Below are 18083 nucleotides of genomic sequence, written 5' to 3'. Positions count from 1 at the left end.
ATTTAGACGCTAAGCTACCTCCAACACCCTATCATTAGCTAAGTACCATGTTGTAAAATATTGCTGTATAGATGCTTCCGTATATTGGGGAATCTATCTATGGCCTAGCCTTCCTCAATAGGATATGGGTATCCTACCACTAGGGGCACTTCCCATTGCCTTCACCTCATCTTCTAACTGTTTATTAGGGATGTGAATCGTTTTTTGACGATTTAAAATATCGTCCGATATATTTTAAATCGTCAAAAATCGTTAGGGCCACGATACAATACCAATTCCCCCGATTTATCGTTAAAAAATCGTAAATCGGGGGAAGGGGAGGGCAGGAAAACCGGCACACTAAAACCCCCTAAAACCCACCCCCGACCCTTTAAATTAAATCCCCCACCCTCCCGAACCCCCCCCCCCAAATGCTTTAAATTACCTGGGGATCCAGCTGTGGTCCAGAACGGCGGCGGTCCGGAACGGCCCCCTCAATTGAATCCTGTTGTCTTCAGCCGGCGCCATTTTGCAAAATGGCCGCCGCAAAATGGCGGCGGCCATAGACAAAAACGATTTGACGCAGGAGGTCGTTCCGGACCCCCGCTGGACTTTTGGCAAGTCTTGTGGGGGTCAGAAGGCCCCCCCAAGCTGGCCAAAAGTTTCTGGGAGTCCAGCGGGGTTCAGGAAGCGATTTCTTGCCGCGAATCGTTTTCCGTACGGAAAATGGCGCCGGCAGGAGATCGACTGCAGGAGGTCGTTCAGCGGGGGTTCCGGACCGCCGCTGAACGACCTCCTGCAGTCGATCTCCTGCCGGCGCCATTTTCCGTACGGAAAACGATTCGCGGCAAGAAATCGCTTCCTGAACCCCGCTGGACTCCCAGAAACTTTTGGCCAGCTAGGGGGGGCCTCCTGACCCCCACAAGACTTGCCAAAAGTCCAGCGGGGGTCCGGAACGACCTCCTGCGTCGAATCGTTTTTGTCTATGGCCGCCGCCATTTTGCGGCGGCCATTTTGCAAAATGGCGCCGGCTGAAGACAACAGGATTCAATTGAGGGGGCCGTTCCGGACCGCCGCCGTTCTGGACCACCGCTGGATCCCCAGGTAATTTAAAGCATTTGGGGGGGGGTTCGGGAGGGTGGGGGATTTAATTTAAAGGGTCGGGGGTGGGTTTTAGGGGGTTTTAGTGTGTCGGCTCACGATTTTAACGATTTTCACGATAGTTTACACACCCAAACGGCAACAATACGATTCCCTCCCCCTCCCAGCCGAAATCGATCGTTAAGACGATCGAGGACACGATTCACATCTCTACTGTTTATATGATGGTGCACATCATACCTTGGAGTATACCAGCTGATGTGGCTTTAGACACACATTTTGCTCTGCTCACACATAATGCCAGCTCTTTGTCAGAGAAGGATGATGATGAAGAAGACAAAAAACTCCTGGCCTCTCTTTTTGCAGCAGCTATGTCCATTGCAAGGCACCAGCAGCGATCGCCACCACAACCAACAATGTTGGACCCTGCAGCACCACAGCAGCTACTCTCCTCACCATGGGAGGCCCAAGGCCAACACAGCCCATCCATCCATCCCTCTCCCCTTCCCATTAGGCTCTCCTCCCTGTTCTGACCAGGAACTCAGGATGCTGGTCCTGAGGCTGCCAAACCATTGCTGGGCAAATGAAGTGATGACCTTACCGTTGATCTCCCACCTGAATCAGCACTGCACTCTTTGGCTGCAGAAGCCACCTCATTGGCTGGAGCACCTGCTTCAGACCAGGAGGCAGGGTCTCTGGCAGCAATGGGCTAAGTGATAAAAAGATGGGGAAGGAGATTAGCGGGGTCAGAGCCAAGCTGAGGAAGCTGGTGGAGGTGGTGGAGCACCTAGCCCAGCGTCAAGAGGGCTTCACCAGCTTCTCTTGAGCTGATGGGCATGAGGTCATCTTCACAGCCCCTTTGCCATTCAGAACCTGGCCTCCTGAAGTTCCTGGTCTCCACTCCCTAGTTTTTCTACCCCGTTCCTATTCTATTTTTATACTTGTAAATAGTTTCAAATAATTTTATTATTATTATATACATTTTCAAATATTTTAATTTCTGTGTCTGTGTCTTTTATTTGATGCATGTTTAGGTCCATTTCACCCCCATAGTAAAACCCCTTTCAGGACAGCCAGTTGCAATTCCTCTCGCCACAGATTGTCATGCCTGTAGCTTCCTGTATACTCTAGCCTCCTCTCAGCTACCCTTACAGCTGCCTATGTGTAACTTCTCATTATTTTGGTGTGCAGTCCATACTTGGCTCCCCTGAATGACCTTCCTGTAATGGACACTAGTCTTCAGGGATGTATGTCTGCATTTACCTTGTGCCTCCTAAAAGGGCAAAAGAAGTGAGTGCAGCCAAGCCACATGCACAGGTAGAGTCTATAGAAAGAAGTATCTTGTATGCTTACCCATTACTAAAAGTACTGTACTGGGAGACTAGCTGCACACATTAAGTGGGCATTTCAACTTCAGCACAACTTCCAGCAGGGAAGAGGTGTCGTCATATTGATGAACAGGTAGGAGCTTCATTCATCTGAAGCTGTCTGCTGCAAGTTCTAATTATTCACCTCTGTGTCCCAAAAGCTGCTGATGTCAATGAAATGAATAACTATCTTTCTAAACCCACAGAGAAAGACTACCTGGAGTAATACAGGTGTTTGATGTATCTCTTGCCCCAACCTTAAGCTTCTCCCTGCTCACACTGTCAATCTTCCCCACTAGAACCCAGATTACACCACAAGGCTCCTAAATTCCATCAAAGTGCCCACACTTATATCTCTGAAAGACTCACCTGTCAATGGAAATCTGCCAGACAGAAGGCTACATAGCCCTGTGATGTACAAGACATTTAGGATAATGTCCTATTTAAGGGCTCTTACAAAAAAGGTTCCCAGCTATTAGGGATTCTTTGCTGTTTCCACGATCTTGCCTCTTCACCAACCTACACTGCCTGTAATTGGATATGACACTGACACCAGAAGCCTTCAGAGTTTAGCTATCACCTGAAGCTGGGTCTGAACTATAATTTCCCTCAGCTGCTTCCCGAACAGACATCCATTACACTACACAGTTTGTAGGATAGATGTAGCTACTGCAACCTAGTAGAACCTTTTTGCCTGATGTTTTCTAATATACAGGACACATACACTTTCCAAAAAGAGTGTTCATGAAGGTGAATGAAGGTTTTCTTCCTTACTGATAAAAGACCAAGTATAAAGAATAAAAACAAAGGCCAATATATAAAAAAAAAAAATCCAAGCTTCAGAACATAAGAAAATGCCATACTGGGTCAGACCAAGGGTCCATCAAGCCCAGCATCCTGTTTCCAACAGTGGCCAATCCAGGCCATAAGAACCTGGCAAGTACCCAAAAACTAAGTCTATTCCATGTAACCATTACTAATGGCAGTGGCTATTCTCTAAGTGAACTTAATAGCAGGTAATGGACTTCTCCTCCAAGAACTTATCCAATCCTTTTTTAAACACAGCTACACTAACTGCACGAACCACATTCTCTGGCAACAAATTCCAGTGTTTAATTGTGCGTTGAGTAAAAAAGAACTTTCTCAGATTAGTTCATCATCCACATATGCCTTGTTTTTCCTTACATCCAAGATATAGCTTATGGATGTGGGTTAGCTGCAAATTGCATGTCATATGGGGCAGGCAGAGCCAGTCCAGCTGTTACCCCCCCGTGAAAGCTGTAGGGTAAACACTGGAGCGGCTCTGACTGACTTTGATGTGGAGCTGGCAGCTAACAATGTGTGTAACTATTCACACATTTATATGGAAAATGAAATCGTATACCACAATTGTTCAGTAATAGAATATGCATATCTTCTACCACTATACGCAAATATAACTTACGCATGAACTTTTATCATCCATTTTTTTAAAAAGTTCACACGTAGTTTATGCACGTAAATCATGCCCCTTAATATGCACAAATACATGCTTTTTATGCACACAGGTGAGTATAAAAGGCTTGCTTCCAGTGTCTGTCTTCCTAATTTCATCATGTCTGTCAGGAGGGAAGCCCTGCTTAGGAAGCCTGATATCCAGACAAGGAATGTGGACCTTCTAGTCAAAATCATGAAGGTCCAGAATATGCTATATGGGACTGCGTCCAGGACAGTGAGCTCTTACAGGAAAGAGTGGACCTGGGACAAGATCTGTCACCAGCTCATTGCAGTTTTCCACAACAGCTGGCATGTGCATGACCTGAGCCAAAAGTGACAAGACCTGATACCAAGTGAAGCTGAAGCAGGCCGGGATGAGGGCAGAGGAGCCTGCAAGCCAAATCACCTTCTCCGCAGCACCTTCATCTCCTCTGTGAGAGGTCACCGCTGTGGAAGAGTACAACACCGGGACAGGTGAACGCACAGAGCTTCACCCAAAAAGAAAGGGAGACCAAGGAAGCATTAATGTTTTATTTTTTTCTGTACTTGTATCGCTATTGTAAATAAATGCATCTTCACAGTCCAAAAATGGCTTTGTATCAAAGTGTACCTGTACAACCTGTTGAGTCCGGTGATGTATCGCCTGCAAGTCTTCTTCCTCTTCATTCAAAAGAATATCTATTTCCTCTGGAGGCAGACCTTGGGTTTTTGGCCAGGTTGTGAAGCATCTAGCTGCCTAGAAAGATCTTACAAATATTTTTATGGTTGTAGAGAAAGCATCCCTCAGATCTGTCCAGGCAGGGGAAATGTGTTTTGAGTAGGCCAATTGCTTTCTTGACTGCCTTGATCTGCCAGTGGGCCCTGTTGCAGCAAGCATCTGCTGTGATCTGTGGATTAGCTAGCGGGATTGTAAGCCGGGTTAGAAAGGATATCCTCTATCACCTCTAGGGGAGAAGGCAGAGAAGAGCAGAATTTTGTTTTCTCTTGGTGTTAGGCAACAGGGCAGTTTCCTGGTTGAGGTTGGAATGGTTTTCACTCCACCTAGAAATGAGGGAGAGAAAAGAGAAGAGGTTAGCTGTGAGAACTGCTTTCCTATCTAGAAACCAGCCTTCAGTGGCGTGCCCTTTCTGCAAGACGTCATGAATTTCTGTGAGAGGATGTAAGCTTCATGACAGGATCCTGGAAACCTGGGCACAGTGTCCATGATGATCCCCCTTTGACATCACAGACCTTCTGAATATTGAGGAAGTCGAAGCCCTTGTAGTTGCAATAGGTCACCTTGTTGGCCCCTGATGCCCTGGAATCACAAGTTTACTCATACCATGTATTTTATTTTTATTTATACAAATTTATTAATTGCTTTTCAATTTTTACAATAAAAATTTCCAAAATGAGGTACATAAATAAAATCAAAACAATAAAAACAGTAAAAATAAACATAGCACAAAATATTCCAATACACTTAACATGTTAACACCAAGCCTTCCCAGATCAAGCCTTCCCAGATCCTCCGGATAATCACTAGCTTGAGCCGCACTTCTTACAAGGTCTTTGACACACTTCTTCCTGAACAATGGACACTGGCATCTCCAGGTTAAAGCACTTGCTCTAACCCGTTAAATTATTCGTATCACGTTATATTTATTCTTCCTGCCTTTATCTTCCTTCCAGCTTGTCTTCAAGCCTCCAAGTTTTATACATTCCTTGTTGATTGTAACTTTGACTTATTCCTTTTTCCTTTGTTATCTATTATTTAACCAGAATTGTTACCTTAGTTTACCCTTGTTAAAATGTAAACCGATCCGATATGGTTATCTACTATGAAGGTCGGTATAAAAAACTGTTAAATAAATAAAATAAATAAATGTTACATTGCGCCACCAACCTCATATTGCCACCCACCTACTCCATTCCATATATCACAGGAAATACAATATTCCACCATCCTCATAATCCCACCAACCTAGTCCCTTCCACATATCACAAGATTAGGGAGACATCTTTTAATTTTGGAAATTCTGAGCAGCACCATTTTTAAGAAGCAAGCTCTGACACCATTAACCATGTTCTTAGTAGGCAACAAAAATCTCAGCAAATCAATTTTCTCTCTGATATACAGAGGGAGCTCATTCCATAATATGGGAGCCTTCACTAGTTCACTAAGACTTTTACCAGTTCACCTAGACCCTGTCAGTTCAGCAAGACCTACCATCCAAAAACTACAGAGAGGTTTTATTTCAGTTGTGTGAGTTTATTAAGAGTAAAAGGTTTTAGATATTTGATAATGTATGTGCATATGCAGCTTACAAAATAGCAGCCTGAGAGGATACTTCAGAATTCAGCCCTGGAAAATCTTAGACTGCTCCTTTCTTTCCCTGTTAACATTTACCAATGATACTGCAAGTATGCGTGTACTCTCAAAGTTTATAAAATAGTATATGCTACTTATACACATATAAGCTATTTTTCCATGTGCAACCTCCACATTGAAAATTGCCTCCTATATGTTTGTCTGCTTACCCCATGTAATTGGTTTTTAGTTCTGAGAACTGCATTTTTAGTACAATGACAAGCCCTGCTCACAGAGAGTGGAGCAGGCTGTTGCATAGCTGACATTCATAGTATGGGCTGTAGAAATAAGGGTCAAACAAATTATAGATGACACCTTTGTATTGGACTAGCTCAATACAGTTGTGTCTAGCTTTCGAGAGCTAGGTCCCCTTTATCAGGCCAGTGAAGAAACATTAATGAGGGGAGCATAGCTCTTGAAAGCTTGTTGTAGATGTATTGAGCTAATCCAATAAAAAGATATCACCTACAACTTATTTGTTTGACCCTTAATTTCTACATATTTAAATAGTCTAAGATGGGAACCATTTAGTTTGGGCTGAGTATTTGGTTTTCTACAAGAAATTTATTTCAAACTTTAATGTCATCAACTTGACTTTGAAGCGCCAAGTTGTATTATTGAACCAACTGTACCAAATTAGGACCTTTACACATGAGATAAGAACCATTAACAATTCCTAATAATCTTGTGCAAATCACTTCAAAATAATTAGAGCTTGGGGTACCACTAGGTAAATAGTGGCCAAAAATCAGGTTTTCATGAATGTCTACTGTTGTTAAAAGTGATATTCAACTATTAAATTCAGTAGGTTTTGAAACTGTCAAAAACCTATTGAGAAGGGCCCGTAAAAAGATATTCAGAATATGTAGGAGATGGATTTGTTCATAATCTTCATTATCTATTTGCCTCTGGCCTCACCCACAAAGGGTTATTCACCCACTTAGCTGACTTACTTTCTGTTACATGTTCCTCTGAGACCCCAAATGAGTTCAAAGACCTGAATTGCTCTCTAAATAAACCCTTTAATCTGGATGGTATTATAATTATAGAAATTATAATAAAGCACTAGTCAATTTCAGTGATTTCCTAGTCTCCAATAATTATTTGGTTTTATTGCAATTCTTATTATTTATTCTTCTAATATAGCTTCCATTTTGCTCATTTTGCCCCTATTCTTTGGAGAAGGGGTAAGAAGAGTGACAGCAGTAACTCTCTGGCTTCCAGATGTGTCTGTGTATGTGCATGCCATCATTACCTCCACACATTCTTGTTCAGGGCAGGGACAGTGGGAGATGTTCAAGGCATCCCCTTTTACAGGGCACTATGCCAAAATGTATGATGGTTGCTTTGTAGAAGGTAACAGGATGCTTGCAGAAGTGGGGTATATGAAGGCAGAATACTCTTTGCCTTTGGTATGCCTACTGAGGATTCAGGGTAGGTGATACAATGATGTATTATTGTGTAACAGATGAGGCTTCAGTTCCCAAATCCCCTAGCCCTGCTGGCCCATGTTGATGTATGGGAAGTGGTTGTGAGGCCATGCCACCAATGCAGAGATTGAGAATTTCATGTGTTTGTAAGGGAAAGGTATGTGTTTAGTGCACAAAACACATAAACAGATATACTGTAAAGGATTAATGCTTGATACAGGGACTAGAAAAAGCTTGCATTTAAAGAATGTGAATGCAAAGGCAGGGAAAGCCTCTTGTCTACTGATTTGCTGTGAACGTTTCTTTTCTTTCTGCTTGCTCCCTGCTGTCATATGGGCTGATACAGTACAGTGCACTCCGCCTTATTCAGTAAGGGGCCAAAAACGCACGTCCAACTCACCGAACCTAATAGTGCCCTCAACATGCAAATGCATGTTGATAGCCCTATTAGGTATTCCTGCGCGATTTGGAAAACAAAATGTGCAGCCAAGCCACACATTTTGCTTTCAGAAATTAGCACCGGGAAAGTGCACAGAAAAGCAGTAAAAACTGCTTTTCTCTGCACCCTCCGACTTAATATCATGGCGATATTAAGTCGGAGGTCCTGAAGGGTGAAAAAAGAAAAAAAAATTGAAGTCAGCCGGTGGCTGTCGGGTCGAAAACTGGACGGTCAATTTTGCCGGCGTCGGGTTTCTGAGCCTGTGGCTGTCAGCGGGCTTGAGAACGGACGCCGGCAAAATTGAGCGTTGGCTGTCAAAACCCGCTGACAGCCGCCACTCTGGGCCAAAAGGAGGTGCTAGGGATGCGCTAGTGTCCCTAGCGCCTCCTTTTGCCTGTTTCTACTGCCAGGCCTCATTTAAATACAGAATCGCGTGCACAGGCGAGTGGCTTGTGCGCGCACTGGGAGAGTGGGTGTTCGTCTGCTCTCCCGCGGACTTTACTGAATTGGCCCAATAGTAATTAGTGCTTTCTGCTGCTTTGAAACTCTGTGTAAAAAATACACATGGCTACATAAACACATTCAGGCGCAGTGCTGCTTCAAAATACATTTCATTACTGTGAGCAAAGAAAATAAGAAAGTATCTTTTATAATTCTATAATCATCTATATTGCTAGAAATAGAATATATAATATAAAGTAATTGTACTGAAAAGGAATTGTACCAGAAAGTACAACATGATGAAGCCAGGAATTGGGACAGAGGGATGTGCGGGAGGCGAACACCAGAGACTGGAAAAGAAAGGTGTGTACTTGTATGTCACCAACAATGAAAGGGTAAGACATGGAAAAAGTATGAAGAGCTTTGAGATGTGGAAGGAGCAATAATAGGGCCAGGGTGACCACATCCCATAAGCATAAAGGACCCTATGACAAGAGATAGGAAACTGAAGAACCAGCGAGCTGCCAAACTGAATACAAGCTTGCACATGAAGGTCTTCCCAGAGCTATCCAAGATTCTCCCTCTCCCCATGCAGGGTCGTCTTTCATTTGCCTGCCTGACAGGACTGACAATTCAGATATTTCAAGAAAATAAACTGTCATCGATTTAAACATATTTATATATAGCGCAGCTTAGCTTTCTATATGCTTTACTATTTGTATTTTATTCAATACTCTTTGGTAGTCTGTATTATTTTTATTGCTAAAAGAAATATATAGTTACCTTTTGCATATCATTACCCTCTCCAAGTATTATTCCTATTTATATAGGAATATAACAGAAAAGAAAAAGAAGGGCAGATGAATGTGTGATCAGTTCTCATAAGTTCGCACATTAGTGACTGCAAGTTCTCACACTGGAATCTTCAGCATAGGTACAGAATCGGGCAAAACCTGAGGGATCTTTAAACCTGTGCACAACACAGTATGTGACTAATATCCTGTGAATGCTGTTATTTCATGGACAGGACAGGTGAAAGTGAAGGATAAAATATAAATAATGTATGCATAGAGCATTTGTATATTTGCTGGCCTCGCATTCCAGCAATTCCTCATGCATTGCAGCCTGGTGGTCTTTTATTTGACTGTAACAAGAATATTTTTTAATGTGCTAGGGTTTTTCCTATTGAATTTTATGGAGATGGGATGAGTAGATAGTTCAAAGAGTGTACAATTGAGGTAGTGTAGAGATTAAAGTCTGGGTATGGGCTTATGCTTCTTGTCCTTAGTTTTTGTTATCTTGGCCTACTCATGGTCAGTGCAGTTTCCTGTTTTTTTCTAGAGTTGTCGAACATCACCTAAGTGACTTTGCATATCTGAAAAAGGATAATCTAGCTAGACATTGTTGAACAGTTCACCACTATTTATTCTGTTTTTGGCTCCTGCTCAAGCTTTGAATAGCATTTTTATCCTTTTATTCACTGGCTTTCCTGAACAGCTACTCTCCACTGTCTCTTTTCCCACTGAATGAATCAAACCCAATTATCTTAGGTAGTGTGATTTACAGTAGAGTACTGTGTACATGCAGAAGGGAAAATAGAAATTAACAAACCCAATGAACCACAGCTGTACAGTTGTTCTTATAACATGAATTCTCATTATCATGATCACCCCTTCTTTATTTCTATGTTCCGTAGTGCCTCCAAGTATGGACAATGCAGGTGGGACAGAGGAAGTAATCACTGTGAAAGGAAATCCAACCTCTCTACTGTGCTTTACCGATGGTACTCCCAACCCCAACATGTCATGGCTTAAGGATGGACAGTCTTTAAAACTGGGAGCCCATCTGACTGTGATTAACCAGGGAATGGTCCTCCAAATTTCAAAGGCAAAGATGGAAGATGTGGGTCGATATACCTGTATAGCATCCAATGAGGCTGGGGAAGTCAGCAAGCATTTTATCTTGAAGGTGTTGGGTAAGCTTGTTTCTCAAGGATAGAGATAAAATATGAGAAACAGAATAAAAAGCAGCTCTCATATCTTCAAATGAATAAAGAACTGTTTTCAGATTTATTTTAATAAAGAGCATTTAAGCTGTGTGATCATACCAATGCAGATAGTGTGTCATCTACATTTGGTTTGCCTGACTGATTTATGGCTCAGTAGGAATGAGGGAAAATGCTAAGAATAAGGAGGCACCTGAGAAGGTACATGGTACAGTTCTACACACAAATCATATACCATGGCCAAAACAGGAGGATGTAACTTTTTCAAGGACCATGGTACTAGCAGGGCTGTGCATTAACTGTGTGGTAAGACAGTCAATAGAACAGTAAGTAACATCCATTTGGTTCTTAGGTCATGAGTACTATGTCTGCCACATATTCAGCCCGTCCACCCTGGGACATGAATGTAGAGATGCTTCCTACTTTGTAGCACAATGCTTTAACTACATTGCCATCTGACTGGCAGTAATTTTCATATTTCTCATACAAGATAGAATAGCAAGCTCTCTGTCCCTAGGTATGTAAAGAATAAGCATGGTTCAAAGAGATTACGCAATTTTTATCATCGTAATAACAATAAAAATGTTTATATAGCACCACCAGTTGTAGTGACAGAGTTTGCAGTTTTCATGCAAAAAACAGGAGGTTAATTGATTTGCTCAAGGTCAAACAGTGTATGGAAAAGTGGTTTACAGCACTGTGATCTGACCAATGTATTTCATTATTATATCTTACACTGTTATAAGCCTTTTAAATCGTACAACAGTAATATAACACACAAGTGTGACCAGTCATTCTTTGAACTGCCAATGTATTCATTCATAGAATATTTTGCATGCAAGACTCATTCTTTCTCCACTGTACATACATTGAATTGTATCTGCCTAATGGAGACTGATAACATATCTTTTTTTTTTGTCTGTTTTGCAGAACCTCCTCATATAAATGGGTCTGATCACCCTGAGGAGATATCTGTGATCGTTAATAATCCTTTGGAACTTTTCTGCAATGCAAGTGGGATCCCAACCCCAAAATTAGCTTGGCTGAAGGACGGCCGGCCCATTCCCCAATCAGATGCTATCCATGTCCTGCGAGGGGGAGAGATGCTGAGAACTGCAAGTGCTCAGGCAAGGAATTCACTTCTTTTTTAACAACCGAAATTGCACATAACTGAGTAACTGTCTCATTCCAAAACCAAGGGGCTGATGCAATAAGACGCGCGTTAAAACGGGCGCTCGTATTGAGCATCCGTTTCCCTAACGTGCGCACAGCCACCTTCCCTGTGTGCCCAGTGCAGTATTAAAATGAGGTGCTGCATTGAAAAGGACATGCTAAAGAAAAACTGTGCATCCCTAGCACGCAAATGCATCTGGCGCCCAGAAATGCACTGGGCGCGTGTCCATCTTATCCTGCTTCGGGCTGATTTCACCCCTTGTATATTTTGCGTACAAAGTGTGCATCCAGAACTTATTTTTTTATTTTTTTTTTACATTAAACCACTACATTATATCTTTATTTTTAAACACCAAGTAGTAGATTTTAAGTGTCACAATGATACTGAAGTAGGAGGAACCACAGAGGACAGTACTTTTAAATTTATCATGAGCCCTTGATTCGCAGATTTACTTGACGCTACTTCCAGGGCTGGAGTTAAATTTGCTGCATTTAAAAGTTTGTATTGGGCCCCCTGGCAATTTTCTGCATGGGGGGGGGGGGGATAATAACTAATAGCCTGATCTGCATGGAATTTACATGTGATGAGCGCTATAGGCTATGCATTTAGGCATGTGTTTAGGACGCGCTAATCTCCTTATTGCATCGGGTGCTAGTCTAGCATGTCCCCAAAACATGCGCCCAACCAGACGTAAACCTGTGCGCTAGGTTGGGTGCACTTCATTGCATTGGCTTCCAAGTACGTTGACTCTCTTTAGATGTAATGTAGTGTTATAGTAATAGTGACGGAAGAGAAAAGGAGGAAATGCAAACAGGGGCATATTTTACTCCCAAGTGCTTCTTTTGGCTGTTGTAAAGCTAAATCAGCTGGGATGGGAAAGGTTCTAATACTTTTTTCCCTATGTTTAACTGAAATAGTATAAATACTCTATTAATAAGCTTATCCCATCTCCTGGAGTTTGTTTGCTGTAGAAAGCAGTATATCAAGAGCATTAAAATAAATTACCTTTATAATGATGGCTTTGGATAGCCTCTATTTTGACCATTGTACACAAATTATATAATGTCGCTTACTTCACATCATGAGCATGTACAGCACCATATGAAGTAATTCACATGGCTATAATGTCCTAGCCTGAAGAGCTTCCAGTCTGAGATTGAGCATTGTATAAAGAAGCCAGCAGGGTCCCCAGCCAACCTATGCACCTCACCTCTGCTCTGGAGTGACCATTTCTAAGGGTGAGGGGTGACTCAGTCTCCATGCTTCTATGATCTTTGGCTTTCTGCTGAGACTGCCAGCCTTGGTGCCATTCACTGCCAAATTATGACGCAGTAATGTGTAATGTGGACACCTGACCACTGGGAGCTAGACTGAGAGCACCAGCTGCCGTCCATCAGATTGAACTGGTTTCAGATGGTGATGCCTTTCTCTTACTACCAGCTTGAGCTAGATTTTAATCAAGTAACTTCCAGGCAAAATGTGCTGTAACCCTCTCCTGATTGTCTGGACCATCCGGCACCTGCTCTTCCCCCTGGCCAGATTCCATTTAAATATATTGCTAAATAAGATGTGAAGTGCTTTGCAAATAGAAAACATTTCAGTCTGTGTTTCTCTGACTGTGAATGAAAACTACTGATCATAACAATAGAGAGATTGACCATGAACTGACAAATGCTAACGAGCAAGGACCCTGTGTACCCTAACTAATGACCTGTGCTGCTTCTGTAGGTGGAAGACACAGGAAGGTACACGTGCTTGGCATCGAGCCCTGCAGGAGATGATGATAAGGAGTACCTGGTAAGAGTGCATGGTAAGTTAGGATACTGAGCTCTCACAGGCTGGTATTCAGTGCCACTTAGCAGGATAAGTTCAGACTTTCAATATTTGGCTGCGCTGAGTGGCAATCACTTATCTGGATAACTTTTTATTTGGCTAAAAATGTATCCAGATAAGTTATGGGCGTTTGGCAGGGTCCTTGTTTAGCTGCATCTGGGGAGCCAAATTTCCCAGGGTTCATCTGATGGGGGGGGGGGGGAGAACGTAATCTTCCAGGGCTTTAGGCGTATCTAAGGAAAATTCCACTACTCCAAGTCTCTGTACTCTGGGGTGCCTCTTAGGTACAGGGATAACCACAACAACCACTGAAGAATAACATCACATACAGGTGCAGAAGCCAAAATAAAAGGGCAGAGTCTACTTTGGTGTTCAAAGTAAAAGTTTACTTGCAGAAAAATAAAATCCCAACCAGCACAGAAACATAAAATTGCATGAAATTGTGTTCCTGTTGCACCCCCATCCAGGTTTAATGATCCCTTCCCATTGGAGAGTTAGGGTACTGGGCATCTCCAGCATAAACGAGGAAAATAGAAAGGGCCAAAGTCCATGATTATCACAATCTCTACAAATCTCCTTGCCCTTGCTTTTGCATTGCAGCCTGGGCTTAGAGATCAGCGACTCAGCCTTTCCAGATACAGGGGGGGGAAACCTTAGCTTCTAGACTGGTCAATTGAAAGTCCAAAAATCTTCTTCAAATCTAACGCAGACTCCTTCTCTTCTGATCAGAACCCCAAGGGGTGAGGCTATGACCATTCACGAACTTCCACTCCCACTTCTCTCTGTCTCTTCTCCAGGCTGAGGAGCCTAGACAGGGATCTCCACCAACTCTCCACCCTCTCTCTTCAAGTATCGTCTGCCCTCCGACTCTGAGCATACTCATGAGGATATTTATATCCCACACTGGGCCTCCCACAGAAACGTGGGGTTAATGCAAGGGGAGGGTCCAAAAATGCCCATAGCTGGTGGGGATTGAGATAGTGATGAGCATAGCCCCCATCACAGGTGGAACGGAAGTGATCTGGGTGGAGCTACTTATCCAGAGCCACTAAGCCATGGTTTTTTTCACAGGAGGGGTCCCACTATCAGGGGGTGGGACAGTCATGGCAAACGTGGTCCCCTCCGTCCAAAAAACATCATGGCTCCATGGCACTTTAGTGTGTTTCGCGGCCAAACACCACAGGACAAAACAATGAGGTTAACAGCCCTTTAGGTGTGATGGCAGCCCCAACCTCAAGAGACTACCATCACCTTAAAGGGTCAACCACATAAAAACATTGCTGCCAAAAACGTTGAAGTTAAACAGGGGTCAGGGCTGAACCCAGCTCAACCTGGGGCCACCACGCAAGATAGCCCCGACACCAAAAAGTAAAAAAAAAAAAATTGAAACATTTCCATGTGTCTCAGTTGTGCCCCCTACCCCAAATCCTGTCATCCAAAAATAGAGTTGCCTCCCCTTTCCAAACACTGAAAGACTTTCATTGCCCCGCTCCTCCCACACACCCCCACTTTCTTGATGGCAGCGATAAAATAATAACTTTTAATAAACTTTAAATAAACTTTTAATAAATTAAATTGACTAGTAATGAGCTGCTTTGCATGGATTAGCATTATTCATGTATGCAAATCACATGCACAGCCCGGAACTACACATATTTGAGTGAGCTCATTTGCATGCAAATGCATGGGAATGTATTCATTACTACCCTAAACTATGCTAATCAAATAATGTGGCTTGCCGAAAAATTCACAAACTGTGCAATTTGGCTTGAAATTAGGTACAACTCAGGAGCTCTAGGTATTTTCCTGCAGATGTATCTCAATGTTAACGCATGTGCCAATGCACCTGTGGCTCCCCCCCCCCCCCCGCCACAAGTTGTAAAACTACCCTTCTCCTACTCACCCCTACGATACAGGCAAAGGGTGAGTGGTGCCATTTTGGAAAATGGTCTTTACCTGGTCTCAAAGCCTAGGGGGCACTCCAGGTCCCCAGTGCACCAGTGCACCACTAATGCATATTCTACAAGTAAGGGGGGTCCAGGGGGTGGGGATTACAGAGCCACTAGACCACCAGGTAGCTTTATTTGTGAGGAGGGTGGGGGTTGGGTGCTCCAGTGGCCCACCAGGGCCATGTTTTTTTCAAAAAAGGAGTCCAATGGGAGACTAGGGTGGGGGGAAGTGGTCCCCAGCCTCCCTCTGGGTGCTGAATGTTTCAGTGACGGGGCAGGTTGGGGACAGAGCGTCCTCCTTTTTTACAAAACACTTGCATTACATCTTTTACAACTTATGTGCCACTTGCAAGGGCAGCAGGAGGGTGGTTCCAAGCAGATCCCTGGGGTATTTGAAACTCATGGGGAGGGGGTAATGTTTTGGGGGCGATCACGGCCCCACAGTCCCAGGTTTCTCCTCTTATGTTGTGTAGGGTGTCTTTCCCATGGAGAAAAATAGCACCGGATTTACCAAACCACAGGTTATTTACTGCCGCTGTGTGAATCCCTCAGAGGCTTAGTGAATAGAGATGTGAATCGTGTCCTCGATCGTCTTAACGATCGATTTCGGCTGGGAGGGGGAGGGAATCGTATTGTTGCCGTTTGGGGGGGTAAAATATCGTGAAAAATCGTAAAATCGTGAGCCGGCACATTAAAACCCCCTAAAACCCACCCCCGACCCTTTAAATTAAATCCCCCACCCTCCCGAACCCCCCCCAAATGACTTAAATAACCTGGGTGTCCAGCGGCAGTCCGGAACGGCAGCGGTCCGGAACTGGCTCCTGCTATTGAATCTTGTTGTCTTCAGCCGGCGCCATTTTCCAAAATGGCGCCGAAAAATGGCGGCGGCCATAGACCAACACGATTCCACGGCAGGAGGTCCTTCCGGACCCCCGCTGGACTTTTGGCAAGTCTTGTGGGGGTCAGGAGGCCCCCCCCAAGCTGGCCAAAAGTTCCTGGAGGTCCAGCGGGGGTCAGGGAGCGATTTCCCGCCGCGAATCGTTTTCCGTACGGAAAATGGCGCCGGCAGGAGATTGACTGCAGGAGGTCGTTCAGCGAGGCGCCGGAACCCTCGCTGAACGACCTCCTGCAGTCGATCTCCTGCCGGCGCCATTTTCCGTACGGAAAACGATTCGCGGCGGGAAATCGCTCCCTGACCCCCGCTGGACCTCCAGGAACTTTTGGCCAGCTTGGGGGGGGGCCTCCTGACCCCCACAAGACTTGCCAAAAGTCCAGCGGGGGTCCGGAAGGACCTCCTGCCGTGGAATCGTGTTGGTCTATGGCCGCCGCCATTTTTCGGCGCCATTTTGGAAAATGGCGCCGGCTGAAGACAACAAGATTCAATAGCAGGAGCCCGTTCCGGACCGCTGCCGTTCCGGACCGCCGCTGGACACCCAGGTTATTTAAGTCATTTGGGGGGGTTCAGGAGGGTGGGAGATTTAATTTAAAGGGTCGGGGGTGGGTTTTAGGGGGTTTTAGTGTGCCGGCTCACGATTCTAACGATTTATAATGATAAATCATTAGAATCTCTATTGTATTGTGTTCCATAACGGTTTAAGACGATATTAAAATTATCGGACGATAATTTTAATCGAAAAACGATTCACATCCCTATGAATGACCTAAGTTAGGTGGATAAGGTAGACCTGCTGCTCTGCTGAACATCTCCTCCAACTTATCTGGCTAACTTACTCAGCTGGATAACGGCTGAATGTGGACCCCAGTATTTCTTGGGCATATGTAAAAGGAGGAGTGGCCATATCATGCTAGGAAAGTTGCACACGGCATGGCGTTTCCTAAGCTTATGGAAAGGTAGTGGTTTATTTTAGTGTTCCTATTAAAAGGCCCGGTGGCTCAGAGCTAGCGCTGAGAGCTGCTGTGTGGAAGGGCCCTGGTTTGGCTCTCCTCTTTCCCAGATCCAATGATTAGACTGGGTATAGTTTGAGGGAGGGGCAGAAATATAAATTAGGAGAGGAAATCCCTGGGATTTGTTTCATAGTGTCAGGATCCCCAGACCCAGTTCTGGTTTGAGCTGGAGGCACAAAATAAAACAACAACAACTTGGTAATGTGTTTATGTAGCCCCTGCCCTGACTGCTGCCTGGGCACAGAGGGTCAAGGGCAAGAGCAGGACCGATGCCTCCTGGATTCTTCCCACACGGTGTGGGGGAGGGGGGTGGTGTATTTTTCCAAGGCTTTTAGGGTTTTTCTCACCTCTGAGGCTCTTCTGCAAACTCACCAAAACACCACACTGCACGCCAAAGTTGTTGTCTGGTTTCCGATGGCAGGAAAATTAAATCCACACCAAACAGATCAGAAAAACTAAGCCCCAAAGCACAAAAACAACTCGGTGTATGACATTAGCACAGGCTGCAGCCCCTAGGCGTGCAAGCTCTCTTGGGAAGGAGCTCCCCTGGCATCTGTTCCTGGACCGCAGATCTTTTGCCTTCTCTCTGGGACTCACACTCAGACGAGACGCTGGCTGCTCCCTTTTTCTCAGT

The 18083-nt window shown here is 44.2% G+C and overlaps 1 protein-coding gene across 1 annotated transcript in view; it reads left to right on the top strand.

Moving 5' to 3' along the window:
• Positions 1–18083, top strand: part of HMCN1 (hemicentin 1) — a 688208-nt gene that overhangs the window by 538793 nt on the left and 131332 nt on the right. The window contains 3 exon segments of the mRNA XM_029617466.1: positions 10280–10558; positions 11519–11715; positions 13491–13572. Coding sequence (XP_029473326.1) covers positions 10280–10558; positions 11519–11715; positions 13491–13572 — 558 coding nt within the window.

The sequence above is a fragment of the Rhinatrema bivittatum genome, chromosome 10 (genome assembly GCF_901001135.1).
Source record: "Rhinatrema bivittatum chromosome 10, aRhiBiv1.1, whole genome shotgun sequence".
Classification (NCBI taxonomy): Eukaryota; Metazoa; Chordata; class Amphibia; order Gymnophiona; family Rhinatrematidae; genus Rhinatrema; species Rhinatrema bivittatum.
The sequence above is the reverse complement of the archived record's forward strand: the minus strand, read 5'-3'. Positions and strand labels throughout refer to the sequence as shown.